At 37.1% G+C, this 16,519-nt stretch overlaps 1 protein-coding gene across 2 annotated transcripts in view; it reads right to left on the bottom strand.

The window, feature by feature from the left end:
• The window catches only part of MAP4K5 (mitogen-activated protein kinase kinase kinase kinase 5), a 127,940-nt gene that overhangs the window by 50,770 nt on the left and 60,651 nt on the right, over positions 1-16,519 (bottom strand). For both annotated transcript variants that reach the window (XM_006160516.3, XM_014592427.2), the window contains exons 8-12: positions 15,946-16,018; positions 11,729-11,860; positions 9,409-9,471; positions 4,585-4,666; positions 3,559-3,675 (exon numbers count right to left, since the gene is read on the bottom strand). In XM_006160516.3, the coding sequence (XP_006160578.1) occupies positions 3,559-3,675; positions 4,585-4,666; positions 9,409-9,471; positions 11,729-11,860; positions 15,946-16,018 (467 nt within the window). The remainder of the gene's footprint in view (positions 1-3,558; positions 3,676-4,584; positions 4,667-9,408; positions 9,472-11,728; positions 11,861-15,945; positions 16,019-16,519) is intronic.

The raw sequence follows: 16,519 nt of genomic DNA on the forward strand, positions 1-16,519 counted from the left end.
TTAAAAAGAATATTTATTTAATTTTACTTATTCATTCGTTTATTTTAATTTGACCAGAGAGAGACATAAAGAGAGAGAGAGAGAGAGAAGGAAAATGAGAAAGCAAGCTACCATGTCCAGGACTCGAACTGTGGTCGGCCATGTGGAAGTGTCCAGCACCTTAATCACCATGCCGTCTGCTGGCCCCAAAAATTATTCTTATTAAAGTCATCTGTCACTGCTACCTAAATCCAATGACTGGTTTTTAACTTCCTGGCAGTTCTCAGGAAATCTCTCCTCTCCTCCTTTCAATGTTTCTTATCAATCTCCTTTGTCAGTTTTTCTTTGCCTCCATGATCCTTTAATTTTGAGAGAAATCTCAGAGTTATGTCCTAGAGGCTCTTTTTTTAGAGAGATTTTTGCTATAGGGTGCATGTGCTCACCAGAAAGACAGAGACAGACAGAGAGACAGAAAGCGAGAAATCACCCCCCTAGGGGGGATGGTCACGCCGCATCCCTTCTCCTCCATTCTCCTCTTAGGATCTTGGGCATGGAGGCACACGCGCCCAGTGTTGAGTTTAAGGCCACCGGTCCGGGACTCAAACTGTGGTTAAGTACATAGGAGTCCAGCAACATAGCCATTATGCCAACCACTGGTCCCAAGAGGAGTTATTAAATAATAATATTATCAATGAAATACTAAGTGGGGAATCAGGTAACCAGTCTGGTTCCACATTTATTCTATAATAGTTTTAATAATTTTTTAATCATCATGGGATTCCTAAGTTTGAGAATAATGATTCAAGTAGGACAAAAGTCTATTTATTTACAGCTAGCTTATTTATTTAATATTTTCAATTAAGGGTCACTTAACATTTGACAAAATATTCATTGAGTAATTACTATATGATAAGATTATGCTATATACTAGTTGATGAGAAAACAAAGATTAATCAGACTGTCTAATAACTATTTTTATTAAATATGTAACTAAGAGAGTAAGCTTCAGTGTAGGTTTTCTTGGATTTGAGTCCTGATTTCATCACATATTAGTCATGTGACCTTGGAGAAATTACTTCCATTCTTTAGCCCTCATTTCTTCATTTGTAAAGTGAGGATATTAATAACTGTACCTATTACATTTCTGATTATTAGATGAGTTACCATAAAAAGTATTTAGTCTAATACTTGACATACACAATGCGTACTAATGAGGATTGACAATTTTCATCATACTAAGAAGTAAGTTAAAACTTAACCACGTGAAACAGACAATTTCCTTTAAGAAATAACACGTAGGGCTCTCTAGAGGCCTCGCTTCCAAGATAACGAAGAAGGAACAACGGCCCTTGCAATGTGCAGCCTATTCACTGCACGAACTGCACCTGAGGTGAGCCCAAGGACAAGGCTACTAAGAAGTTAGTCATCCAAAACACAGTGGAGGCTGCTGCTGTCAGGGACATCTCCAAAGCAAGTGTCTTCGATCCCTATGTGCTCCCCAAGCTGTGTGTGACCATTCTTTAGCCCTCATTTCTTCATTTGTAAAGTGAGGATATTAATAACTGTACCTATTACATTTCTGATTATTAGATGAGTTACCATAAAAAGTATTTAGTCTAATACTTGACATACACAATGCGTACTAATGAGGATTGACAATTTTCATCATACTAAGAAGTAAGTTAAAACTTAACCACGTGAAACAGACAATTTCCTTTAAGAAATAACACGTAGGGCTCTCTAGAGGCCTCGCTTCCAAGATAACGAAGAAGGAACAACGGCCCTTGCAATGTGCAGCCTATTCACTGCACGAACTGCACCTGAGGTGAGCCCAAGGACAAGGCTACTAAGAAGTTAGTCATCCAAAACACAGTGGAGGCTGCTGCTGTCAGGGACATCTCCAAAGCAAGTGTCTTCGATCCCTATGTGCTCCCCAAGCTGTGTGTGAAGCTGCATCACTGTGTGAGTTGCGCCATTCACAGCAAGGTGATCAGGAACTGGTCTCATGAAGCTCAAAAGGACAACCGCCTCCACCCTGATTCAGACCTGTAGGTGCTGCCCCTCCTCCTCCACCAAAGCCCACGTAAAGAGTCAAGTCTTTAAGGACTGAAGAATTTAAAAATAAATCCAAAATGGGAAAAAATAAACCCCAAATCATACATTAGAAAATAAATAAATAACACATAGGAGCCGGCAGGTGGTATGGTGGTTAAAGCACTCCCACATGGCCAACCATGGTTCAATCCTAGACCTGGCGGCTTGTTTCCTCACTTCAGCTTTCTCTCTCTCTCTGTGACTCTCTCTAGTCAAATTAAATAATAATAATAATAGTAGCAAATAAAATTTAAATAACTCTTAAAAATGTAAAAGAAATAATATGTAAACCGTAGTTCTATATTTGTGCTAGCAGTATAAGCAGAGATATAAAGGGAAATATAGGCAAAAAGAGAGGAAGAGACAGATTCAGAAAAACAGAAATAAAAAGGAATTGTAAAAAGAGAGGAAACAACACAGAGAAACAAACAATAGTGAAAAAATACAGTTGTGTTATATATAGGCATAAACAGGTGCCTGCCAATAAGCAGAAAGTCAGTCCTGATATGCAAGTTACAGTGTTATATATAATACATTCTAAATAATCCTACAATATAATTCTATATTTTCAGAGAATAAACATAAATAACCCTATATATAGAAACAAAATAAGTTTTAAAGAAGCACTAGAAATGGTCAAATTTTCAACATACTTCTTTAAAATTAACTATATTCCATTAATGACATGTACTAAAAAGAGAAATTGCAAAAATGACCTATTGAATTTCATTTTTTTTTAAGAGTTTTTTTGCTATAGGGTGCGTGTGCTCGCCAGACAGAGACAGAGACAGACAGACAGACAGAAAGCGAGAAATCACCCCTCAGAAAGGATGGCCATGCCGCAATCCCTTCTCCATTCTCCTCTCGGAATCTTGGGCACGCACACAAATGCACCCGGCGTGAGTTTTAAGCCACTGGGTCTGGGATGCGAACCGTGGTCGACAATGTGGGAGTCCAGCGACATAGCCATTACGCTAACTGCTGGTCTGACCTATTGAATTTCTAAGAAGTCTCTTGTGAAAAGCAATATGCACCTGTGCTGTGGCTAAACTTTTGTTCTCTAAGTCAAAAGCACTGTTCTTAAAACCTTCATTTCTTTGGAAACAGATACCATTTATACACACTGTATAGGAAGATCAAACTCCCACTACTCAGATGGAATCTAGTGAGAAGAAAAAGCACCTTTGGATTTCTGAAAAGGAGGAGACACACACCTAATTTTAATCTCAGCTACCTCTTAAAAACTTCAGGCAAACCAAACTAAGAAAAGAGATACTAAGAAAAACCAGGATTAAGAAAATTGACTGGTTACATCATGTATATTTTCTCATAATAAAAATTACACATATATGCGGGTTAATTGCAGTTTACATTGCTAATTAATGCTTGTAGTTAATCTGTTTACACATGTTGAAAAAAATTAATCAGAAGACAAAGTTTATAGCCACATGATTTTCAAACATTAGACCACAAACTTTTCCTCACCTCAAAGTCATCATCATCTCCTTCAGTGTAATGTGCATGGTTGTCTGGATTGTTCACTTTGTCCAACAGTTCGACAGCTAGGGCCCTAGAGAGACCTGGCTGTCCAACGAAAGTATGCTAGGCAAAAGGGAAACAAAATTAAAACTTCACAAACATGCCTTTACATCTACAGTTTATAAGAAATGTTATTTCCAATTTTTCATTCAGTAACTAGCAGACACAAGTATATGACAGCCTACTAATACAAATAAACTGAGAATTCATTCATAAAAATACTAATCAAAGAACCCAAAATTTTGTATCATAAGACTAAAGAACCTTTGTGGAATAAATTTAGAATATAAGTAATGTCTCTATGTAAAGTTATCTAATCTGTAGTTGTAAAATCACAATTCTGGCTATAGCAATGACATTCATTACTCATGTCATTATACGAATATATAAAAGAATTCTATGGTAGGCCCATAACCACAATTTTAAAAAAGCATGCATATTCTACATTTGCATACATTTAATTCCATAATATTAAGTTAATGCAAAAGACAAGACATTGAAATGGTGATTTCTTAGGTTGCTGTAATCATTAACTTTTCCTAATACAAAAGTATTTTATTCATGCATCTACACACAGAGCATTCTATAAACTTACATAAGAAGCAGAAAAAGCAATTAATTTTAGACGATGGTAATATTTTTGTTTTCTCTAAGACAGGGATAAGCAAAATACAGCCAAAATGCAAAATTCAGTGCACTGTCTGTTTTTGTAAATAATGTTTTGAGTATTAAAACTATACCCATGCATCTATGGCTGCTTCTGTGCTACAAGGACAGAACTGAGCAGCTGGAACAGAGAGTATATGGCCCACAAAGTCTAACATATTTACTCTCTGGCCTCTTTCAAAATATTTGCTAATCCCTATTATAAGAGATCAGTATCATTTTCATATTTAAAAACCTAAATACTTTTGCTCTAGTAGTTCATTATTGCATGACAACAAGAAATCTTTTATAATTTTAATGACTTACAGTCAGAAGTCTTTCAGCAGTTGGTCTTTTTTTTGGGTTTTTGGTTAGAGCTATTTTGACAAAATTATGGAATGTAGATGACCTTCAAATAAAAAGAGATATGTACAAATACATTTCACTAATATTAGGTTTTTGGTGTCACTAAATAAAATTAACTAAAAAGCAGTTAGAAAGTCTTAAAGACATTACTTTTTCTTATGGTTCAGTTCTATGTAAGGCAAAAACTAAATCAAAGTACAGTATATTCCTTGGAAACGTCTGGGTCAGTTTTGTCTCCCAATGCAATTACGTAACAAAACAGTAACACAATCTTTAAAAATTACACTAAAAAATATTAAATGGAAATCAGTAGGCTGTGCCATTTATACGATTTATAATCTTCATTATCTTCTTTCCTAGGAATTACTTAGGAGTCAAAAATGTTCTTTTCTCATTGCTTGACTTAGAATATACATGTTCTGCAATACCAACAGTTGGATGGTATGAAAGTAGGGTGAGTAACAAAAGAGACTATTTAAATTCTAAAAAGGCTACTACTGACTTTCTTAGGAGAGAGGGCAAAGAAGAGGGAGCTATTTCAGCACCAGAAGGGTCTTCCTGACACCTGCACTGATGAAGTGGGAATAGAGAAAATAAAGGAATCACTTTTGATTAGTAATAAATGAAAAAGTTTATTTTAAATTTATTTATTTACATTCACTCACTGTACATCAAAACAGTATACAAAATGAGATTTTCCATCCAGAATACACTCAATCAAGGATATTACCATACATATTATGGTCAACAAATAGTTTTCCATTTCTTGTTTCTTATGCATTTTGCTTCTTCACCCCCACCCCTCGATTCCCTATCTCTCACCTCTGCCATTTCCCACCCTAAGATACACTCTCTGGTATCTAGACTTGTTTTCCATGCTCTGCTTTTTCCCCCCACATTTTATTGATTCACTAAAGATCTTAATCTAAATACTTTCAATAGTAAGTGTGACTGATATATACATATTCATGAACACATGTCTGACTTCAGGCATAAACCTCAGTGAGTAGAATGAACATATTATAGTACACTTAGCTGGGGCTATATAGCTTACTGTAGTCATTAAATAGGTTTTTTTTAAAGTGTACTTTTTAATTTCAAGAAAAAGTTTTAGTTTTAATAGATCAAAAATAAAAACGGTAAGAGAGGGAACCAGCAGTTAGCGTAATGGCTATGTTGCTGGACTCCCACGTGGTCGACCGTGGTTCGCGTCCTGGACCTGGTGGCTTAAAACTCACACCAGGCACGTGTGCGTGTGTGCCCAAGATCCTGAGAGGAGAATGGAGGAGAAGGGATTGTGGCGTGACCATACCCCCTGGGGGGTGATTTCTCACTTTCTGACTCTATGTCTCTCTCTGTCTGTCTGGCGAGCACAGGCGCCCTATAGCAAAAACCTCTCCAAAAAAAAAAAAAAAAAAGTTAAGAGAAATTTGCTTAATTTAAAGCCAGAAGAAAGGTTAGGTTTCAGTTTAAACAGTAGGTAGATGACTCTATCAACAATTGAAGAGAAGACAAAAATCCTTAAATCTGGATAACAAAGCATGGAAGAAAACCAGTAATGTTTTAGTCAAAAGTCATAAAAATTCTATTTCACCAGTTCAGTCTCCTGAAATTAATCTCTCTTCTATTGAATATGCAGTGTTAATGTGGACTGATCTTTCTGTTTAAATTCTGGAAGTTAACATTCAAAGTTATTATTGATCTTCCTGGACTTGTCCCTACCATTAAGTTGGCTATTCTCTTAGATGTTTTTTATTATTATTATTATTATTATCATCATAATCTTCTTTATATTACATTGGATTACATATAACTTTACAGTGTATTACAATGCTTTTTCAAAAGGGAATGCCATGCATGTCAGTCAGTACAAAGACATTAATCTCCCCGCTTCAACATTCAGTATCTTTTCTGTTTTCCCCAATCATTACTATTATTATTCTATTTTTTTAAAACAGTCAATCACTATTTCTCATTTTGCTTGTAAAAAGACTTTACCCCTCATGAAATACTTCTCAGACCAATCCAGTTGTGAATACTATACATGTCATCAGCAACAGTTAATAAGCCATATCTGTTTCTCACTAATGTCCTGCCTCTCTTAGATGCTTTTTGCACTCTTATTTCTGTGTGTCTGACTTTAGTTTTCCTGGTATAACACTCCCTTGAGCACTTCTTGGAGAGCTGGTCTGGTGTTGGTAAATTCTTTCAGGTTTTGTTTATCTGAGAATATTTTTGTCTTTTCTTCCCGTATGAAGGATAATCTTGCCAGGTATCATATTCTTGGTTGAAACTCTTTTTCACTTAACACTTTGAATATTCCCATTCTTTCCTTGTTTGCATTGTTTCTGATTAGAGATTCGATTAGCCTGATGGGATATCCTTTGAAAGGAACTTAATGTTTCTCTTGTCTCTGTGGTTTTGGTCAATCAGGCTATGATGTGCCTTGGAGAAGGTCTTTTTGGATCGATTCTTACAGAATTATTTATCTTTAATTAATTAATTAATTAGTTTTAATTGTACCAGAGAGGGACAGAGAGAGAGAGAAAAAGACAGAGAAGAGTGAGAAACCAAGACGCCACGTCTGGAACTTGAACCGCAATCGGCCATGTGGGAATCCAGCACCCTTAATTAACCACCACACCACCTGCTGGCCCCTTCTTGAGTTGATTCTATGTGGGGTCCTTTGTATTTCTTAGTTTTGGATATTTGAGTACCTCTCTAGGTCTGGAAAGTTTTCTTCCAGGATTTCATGGAACAGATTATCAATGCCCTTACTATTTTCTTCACTTTCTGGGATACTGATTATCTGGATGTTTGGGCGTTTAATGGTATTTAGTATTACTTATACATTATTCTCACTTTTTTGAGTTATCTTCTCAGTCTTTTTGGTGAATTTTTGTAGGCCAGAGGTTCTATCTTCTACATCTGAGATTTAATCTTCTCCATGGACTAATCTGCTTTTAATATTTTCAAGGGAGGTTTTGATTTTCCTGTATTACAGCCTTCATCTCTCACAATTCTATTTGATTCTTTTTTATGGTGTTTATTTCTTCTTTCAGATCTGATAAAACTTCCTCACCTCCTGGAACTTGTCTCTTTTCTCCTGCATCTTTCAGAGTCTGTAGTCTCTCTTCTCTTGCATCTCTGTTAGCTTTATCACTATGAATATTCTAAATTCTTTATCTGACATTTCCATGAGTTCATTTGTACTGTCTGTGGAGGATGAGGAGGAGTTATTCTTTTCCCTTGGGGGAGAGATATTTTCTTGGCTTCTCATATTTCTTGTGCCTCTGCGGTGGTTTCTGGTCATCTGATGGATTATTCATTTTTCCCTAATTTTTGGAGTTAAATCTGAGAGTTCAGAGGTATGCAGGAAGAAGTGATCTGCAAACTGTTAAGCAGTACTGTTTTTCTCCCTTTGTGCAGCAGATTCCATGGGATGTGAGGATTACTCTGACCCTGGCTAGATCTGGGGGGCAGGAGGGTAAAGTCTGAGCAGAAAATCTTCAGTTGTCCTAGTCCAAGAGGGGTTTTTCCCCTACCATTGAGAAAATTCACTGGAAGAAAAACTGAACAAGAACCAAAGAGGTCGAACAACCTTAGTAATGACAACAACCACCCATGAGTCTGCAGAGATGTCAATCACTGCCTTACATTTGGTGTCTTATGACAGAGATAATAAGGAGTCAGTATCTGAGCTTGGCAAAGACTCTCCAATGGTAATAACTGCTCTGGAATCTGTGAATTTAGTGTTGATACCTAATAATCATTCATTCCTGAAAGAATATCCAGCCATTCCTGCCATAAAGTTCCCCAACTCCAGAAGCTCAGGAACTTAGGGCAAGAACAAATTGAAAGATATTATTATCAATACAAAAGACTACAGCTAGCAGAATATAAATGCCTTTATTTCCACAGTCCAATTTGCTTTTTACTCCTGACATCATCCCCAGCATGGCCTGGCTCCTAAATAAAACTGCAGAGACAGGCTACGAAACATAAAGCAGTCAGAATTTGTTTTGGGGGAAGGGCCTCTTAGATTCAGAAATAAGCTTGGGACTGTCTCACCAGAAAAATGAATATACATAAAGAATTTGGGGTGAGGGGAGCTTACAGACCTTTGAATGATCCATGTAATCTAGACAAAGAATTCCTGAATTTAAGAACTTGGAAAATTTTATTTGCATAGTTTCTTTTTACCAGAAAAACAGTTTTCGATTTTTATCATCCAAGCAATGACAACCTTATGGACTACAAGGATAGGCAAGTTGCCTTACTTTTTTTAAAAAGAAGAGATTAGAAAAAAAAAGTAATAATCTTTCTAGTATTATGGAACAAAGATATAGAAAAACCAATAGAGATTGATTTGAAATTTTATGGTACCTGGGAAACCTTTTCAGATCACCTTCCGTGAAAGTCAATATGTAATGAACAGAAGGAAGTAAAAGGATAAGAGAGCCAAAAAAAAGAAAAAAAAAAAAGGGCAATCTCCAAAATCCTAATTAATGTATTTGTTTCAAATTGTTCCTTACCACCTCCCTCACCGAAGCTGCCAAAAAAGTGAGGAATGATTCAGTTGTGCAAGAAGAGTGGGTTATGAAAGAGCACAGACCACAAAGATAAGCCCAGACCCTTACTAGAGCTCTGCAGGTCAATCAGGTCACTTGGGGCAGATAGCTTCATGCCTCTGGGCTTTGGCTTTATAATCAATAAATTAAGGGAAATCACTCTGTGTCCCTTCACCTGTAAAATTCTACAACAACTATACATTCTTTAACTTACCATTTTGTTTTGTCCTTTAGTTTGGGAGGCTGAAAGTTACTTTTTGACATTAAGAATAGAGCCCTGAAATAAAATTTTTTCAGTTAAGAAATAATACCAAAATACTTTTATTACTATATCTAACAATGAGAATGTACATTCTGTAATGAATTTATACATATATAGGTGGTAATAGACATTTTTCTCTTTTTAAAAAAGTACTCAAAGGAAAATTGAAAAAGAAAAAAAATACCTATATTCTCACTATCCCAAGATATTATTTAAAAATTTGTGGTATTCTTTTCAGTCTTTTATCTAAATGCTTATCAACTATTATAATAATTAACACTTACGTAATAAAATATAGTATTTTTTCCACTAATACTCAATTTTCCATATTGTTTTGCTTACATACATGATAGCTGCCTCTTATTATTAAATAATTTGCTTAACAATTCACCAACTATTAGACATTAAGATTTTTTCCCCCATTATACTGAAATAGATCATTCTTAGACTTTTCTTTTCTTGGATTATTTCCCAAGTGGTGGAATCACTGAACCATTTGTATTGCCCTTAATCATCTTTTACTTGTAATCTTTAAATAAGCTCCTTATATGGTATATATTAATCTGCCACTGATCATATGTTAGGGTGACACTTTCCACATTCTATTGCTTTTCTTTTTAAAAAAACTTTAAAAGTTTAAGTTTTAGCTCAATTTGTCTCTTTCTTCAAAATATCAAATATTTGGGACCAGCAGGTGGCCTGGTAGATAAAGGCCCTGGATTCCCAGATGGCCAACTGTGGTTCAAGTCCTAGACCTGATGGCTTGCTTTCTTGTGTTCTATCTCTGTCTGGTCAAATACAAAATTTTTTTAAAAGCATGTAATTAAATAAATAAATAATACTTTAAAAAATACCAACAACTCTTTTTAAAGCCCTCAAATAATTTTTATCTGAGGCAAAATAGCTCTAAAATGTAAATGATGGGTGGTGGCACAATGGGTAAGGCAGCCAGATCCCACAGAGCCAACTGTGCAGGTTTTGTTCTGGATCCAGCAGCTAAAAATACACATCGGGCACACCTGTGTGTGTACCCAAAACTCTAGAAGGAAAAATGGAGAAGTGATTGTGGCATAACTATCCCTAGCAGCAGGTGTTTTCTCACTACCTACAATCATTTCTCTTTTCAGTGAGTGCATGTGCCCTTAGCATATTAAAAAAAATGCAGGGACCAGTAAATGGCATAATGGTTATATCACTGGACTCCCACATGATCGACCATGGTTCAACTACCAGACCTGGCAGCTTAAAATTGGGCATGTGTGCATGCGTGCTCAAAATCCCAAAAGGAGACTAGAGGAGACTGTGGCATGGCCATCCCCCAGGGAGTGATTTCTTGCTTTCTGTCTCTCTGTCTTTCTCTGTGTCTCTGGCGAATGCATGTGCTCTATGGCAAAAATCTCTCTTTAAAAAAAGGAAAAAAATGTGGGGACCAGCAGATGGTGTAATGGTTACATTGCTAGTCTCCCACATAGTCGACTGTGGTTCAAGTCCAGGTGGCTTAAACCTCATGCTGGGTGCATGTGTGTCCATGCCCAAAATCCCAAGAAGAGAATGGAGGAGAAAGGATTATGGTGTGGTCATCTCCCCTGGAAGGTGATTTCTCACTTTCTATCTCTCTGTCTCTTGGGTAAGCACATGTGCCCTATAATTAAAAAAAAAAAAAACAAAAAAAAACCTTAAAAAATGCAGATGATAATATATTAGGCATAGGTATGTTATCCCTAGAAAAAGTAAATATCAAATGAGAGTTTAAAAAATTCTCATGTGCATTCTCCCATTTATTTGTAATTCCATATAGGTCAAAAAATGAAACAAGATCAACTGATGAAAGAACGATTGTAAAACCTTAAAAAGAATTTTTAGGAGCTGGCAGGTGGCATGGTGGTTAAGTGCACTAGACTACCACATGGCCAACTGTGGTTCAAGTGCTGGACCACCATGGTGGCTTGCTTTCTCATTGTCTCTCTTTCTCACTCTGGTCAAATTAAAATAAATAAAGTTAAGTAAAATAATTCTTTAAAAAATTTCTTAAGTGATAAGTGCTATATCCTACTATATTTACTAAAAGAAATTTATTTTATGGAAAAGCTTCAAACTATAGACAACTTCCCATATGTTGTTTCAGAAGTAACAATATCAGAGAACAAGTTTTAGATGAGGTTATTCAAGATTTTAACATATTTAAAGATGAGTTTGTATAACATGAGTATCAGTAATTCCCTTTCCCTAAAGACTTTATTAATAATTGCATAATTGTAAATAATGAGGACACCTCATTGGATGAAGATCAAACATAGGTGGTTGAAGTTCTCCAAGTTCAATTGCTGTTATTCCTACTGCCCAGATATCACAAAGCTGGTTGTAACCACCATTCTTCTCCACTGCTGCAACTTCTGGAGCCATCCTAGAAGGAATCAATGAATACAACATTAAAAAATTAATAATAGGAAATATGCTACTTCTTGTTATAATCACTAGACTTGTTGACAGGAAGGAGATAAGATGTGTTTATTAGTAAAAAAAAAGACTCTACTATAAAGATTTAACTATCTTTTAAATTTCTTTATTTAAAAATCTGGAATCTTCTCTGAATATCAGTACCCTGCAGAAAAATCTTGTCACCTTACTTCAGTTTGTGTTTTGTCAATCTTATTACGTAATTCGAGAAAAGAAAAACCATCTAAAATCGTGTGAAGTTCAAAGCAAAATTAAAAAGCGGATGAGACTTAATGAACTAACAGAGCATTGGGGGGCTTGGTGGTGGGAGCCTGGACATTTCAGTGAGAGAAAGCAAGTGCAGACGTAGGGAGGAAAGGCCAGCTCGTAACACGCCTGGAGAGCAGACAGAACATGCTACTGAACGTGGATCTACGGGCTCAGATAAGGCTACAAACTGCTGGCTGCCACTCTGTGGTAAGTACACAAATGGAGAGTAAGCATGTACTCTTTTTCAAATACATGGCCACTTTTTAGTAAGTAATTTTTTTCTTATTTCGCAAAAGTATAAATCAGTGAAGGACCAGAAATGAAAAAAAAAAAAAAAAAGGATTTCCTAACAGATGGTGTGAGAGGGCCTAGAAAGTGTTTTGGAAATGAACCTCAGAAGTAGGGGCTAGTTCAACCTACCAAGTAGATAATAATGTTTAGACTTTATCATGACGATGGAATCCAATGAAAGATTTCATTATGGGGAAAAAGTTACTCTAAAACTCATGGCAACATGAAGGATAGTGTGAGAGAAGGTGAAAGCAGGGAGGCAGAGGAGTCAGAGGACTATTTCAAAAGTACACGGGGGAAAAAAGGACTTGTTAAAGGCCGTGGCAGAGGAAACAGAACACAAGGTGTTGATTTAAGATACCGGTCAGAGTAGGAAATCCTTGCAGATATTAAAGTAGAACTATTATTGAACAACTGCTGAATATATAGAACACTGAAGGTCAACTAATTAGATGAGGTGGAATTATCTATTTGGAGACAGTGGTGTATAATAATGGTGTTGAAGCTATAAGTGTAGGGGAAATATTTTTCTAACATCTACTATTTTTAAGTTAATTAATTTCATATATATATATATATATATACTTAACTATCTACAAGGTATAAATTGCTTTCATATGCATTTAGGATACAATAAGCTATATTAACACATTGTCTCTCAACCTAAGTGTGGTTAAGGATATAAAATATGTATGTTAAAATGCGAAACATGTAGATGTATATGAGGGGACTTCAAAGCAGTCATAGAAAAATGGAATTAAAGGGTAAGTTTATTTTGGCACAAAAAATTGAAATCCATGCATTTTTTCATAATATACGTTTTTTTAATCAATTTTTAAATATCCTCCATATCCTATAGTGTGCTAGATACAAAATAAAAGGTATAGGAGTAAAGAAAAGAAAATGACCATTAGGGAGCAGGTGACTAAGACCAAGTTTCACAGAGGAGAAAGATTGAGCCAGATCCCAGATAAAGCAAATCAGATTCTTTTCTCTTGCCCACTGGAATCAGTGGTGGCTGACTGGAATGCAAGGCTGACATGACAACATGTGTTTTCTGGCTCAGAAGGAAACTGAGCAATCAGTCTGCCATAGGTGAAGAAAGGTAGAGTGTGTTCCACTCATAAGACAAGGCAGGGCTTAAGATAAACACAGGCAAAGGGTGGTCTAGAGAAGAACTAAACAAAACTAGAGTAGTATTTCAGCCAGTACAGTCAGGTCACAAAAAATAGTTATTACAGAAGGTGTCTACGAGGAAGGACAATCAAAGAAAGATACTGGGAAGGTAAAGAAGCACATGATGAAGAAAATTTTACAGGAAATCTAACTCACCTATGTTTTCACTTAACTTTTAAATGGTATTTATAGGGATTTTTTTCTGTTATGAAATGTGATACACACTGGGGACCAGCAGTTAGCGTAATGGCAGTGTCGCTGGACTCCCATGTAGTTGACTGCAGTTCGAGTCCCCAACTCAGTGGCTTAAACCCACGCCAGGTGCGTGTGCGTGCGTGCCAAAGGTCCTGAGAAGAGAATGGAGGAGAAGGGATTGTGGCATGGCCTGCCCCCCCTGGGGGGTGATTTCTCGCTTTCTATCTCTCTGTCTCTGTCTTTCTGGCGAGCACAAGCACCCAAAGCAAAAAACTCTCAACATCAACAACAACAACAACAACAACAACAAAAGCGATATGCACTGCTGAAGAGAATTGGGAACATATGAAAAAGTATGCAAGAAAATAGTTCAGCAAGGTAAGCATAATCCCAACCAGAGAACCACTATCTCACCTACTTTCATCTAGCCATTCCTTTAATTTGGCATTATATTGTATATGCTTTTAATTTTGCTTTTTTGGTTAACAGCCTACATGCTGACCATTCTTTTCTCTCTCTCTCTCTCTTTTTGCTATAGGGCACGTACACTTGCCAGAAAAACAGAGAGAGACAGAGAGACAGAAAGTGAGAAATCACCCCCCAAGGGGGATGGCCATGCTGTAATCCCCCTCTCCTCCATTTTCTTCTTGGGATCTTGGGCATGCACACAAATGTACTCGGCGTGAATTTAAAATACTGGGTCTGGGACTCGAACTGTGGCCGACTACATGGGAGTCTAGTGACATAGCCATTACACCATCTGCTGGTCTCCCATTCTTTTCTTATGATGTAATTTTTTTTTTTTTTTCGATGAGGACTATGTTGTGATACTCCTGCTCAGCCTCCCAAATAGCTGGGGCTACACTTTTGGCTCTCTCAGACAGGGTATTGCTGTGATGTCCATGCTGACCATGCACTCATGAGCCTCCTGCCTCAGCCTCTCATGTGGCTTCAGCCTACATAGTGGCAGTGTCTACTAGAAGAATCTACCAACCCATGCTATTGTGACTTGGCCTATGTAATTTTTAGTATCACCATTTATTACTTATTATTCCACTGAACTAAATAGATGTACATAATTATCATAACAATTTTTGTGTGCTCTTTTTTCTGTTTTTCATTATCAAAATATTATGACAAAATTCCATATGAAAAACATGTACACCTCTCTAATAAAATACACCATGTGGAATTATTAAGACTAAGGAACACAAACATTGCTTAAGGTTTCTGAAAATCATTATTGCCAAGCTATCCTCACGATTGTCAAATATTGTCAAATATTTAGAGATAGTGGATATTACTCATGATTCCAAAGAGTCTTTTTTTTTTTTTTTTGAGAGATTTTCGCTATAGGGTGCATGCGCTTGCCAGCCAGACAGAGAGAGACATAGAGACAGAAAGCGAGAAATCATCCCCCAGAGGGGATGGTCACGTCGCAATCCCTTCTCCTCCATTCTCCTCTTGGGATCTGGGGCACACACGCACACACGCCCGGCGTGAGTTTTAAGCCACCGGGTCCGGGACGCGAACCGCGGTCGACTACGTGGGAGTCCAGCGACATAGCCATTACGCTAACTGCTGGTTCCCCAAAGAGTCTTTTTTTTAAAACCCTCATACCTGTGAGTCCTCTAAAAACAAGATAATAGTGACAATAGAAATCATTAACAATTTGGGACCAGCAGTTAGCGTAATGGCTATGTCGCTGGACTCCCACGTAGTCGACCGCGGTTCGCGTCCCGGACCCGGTGGCTTAAAACTCACGCCGGGCGTGTGTGCGTGTGTGCCCCAGATCCCAAGAGGAGAATGGAGGAGAAGGGATTGTGGCGTGGCCATCCCCCAGGGGGTGATTTCTCCTTTTCTGTCTCTCTGGAGAGCGCACACAACCTATGACAAAAACTTCTCCAAAAAAAAAAAAAAAAGAAATCATTAGCAATTTAACACAGGGAAAGCTGGACAATGAAAGCAAGTATCAAAGTTCCCTAACTGAATCAGAACTATGACAGTATTAAGTAGTATGTAAGTCTCTCGGCTTTTTTTAACCACTTATATTATCACGTATTGAAGATGATTAATAACAACAAAGAAAACATGTCAAATTCAATCACAGCAGTGTCTTACCAATAAGGGGTGCCAATGAAAGATTTTCTCTTTGCAATGGTAGCTGTTATTTTTGCAGCCTCACCAAAGTCAGCTGTTTAAAAAAAAAAAAATCAGAAATGTTTAGTTTTCTCCACTACAACAATCAATATTTTAAGGTTCCAACCTTAGCCATAGTATAATTAATAATACAGATACTAGTGTTAGAAAAATGTACATAAATCGAATACCAAAATCTTATTGAGCCCACATTTTTTTTTTTTTAATTTGCCAGAAGGCACATGCACTTGCTACAGAATGAGCAGAGGAGGGGGTAAGGCAACAGGATACTGAGAAAGCAGCCCCCTTTGGGCACGGTAATGCTGCAATCCCTTCTCCATTTCCCTATCCTGTTAGGATTTTGACCGCACTTGCACATGTGTTTTCCAAGCCACTGGGTCTGGGACTCAAACAGTGCAGTCAGCCATGTGAGATCCAGCCACTTTAACCACCGTACCACAGGCTGGTCCCACAATATACTCATTAAAAGAATTTTACTGGGACCAGCAGTTAGCGCAATGGCTATGTCGTTGGACTCCCATGTAGTCGACCGTGG

The sequence above is a fragment of the Tupaia chinensis genome, unplaced genomic scaffold, assembly GCF_000334495.1.
Source record: "Tupaia chinensis unplaced genomic scaffold, TupChi_1.0 Scaffold000688_1, whole genome shotgun sequence".
In the NCBI taxonomy this organism is placed as follows: Eukaryota; Metazoa; Chordata; class Mammalia; order Scandentia; family Tupaiidae; genus Tupaia; species Tupaia belangeri.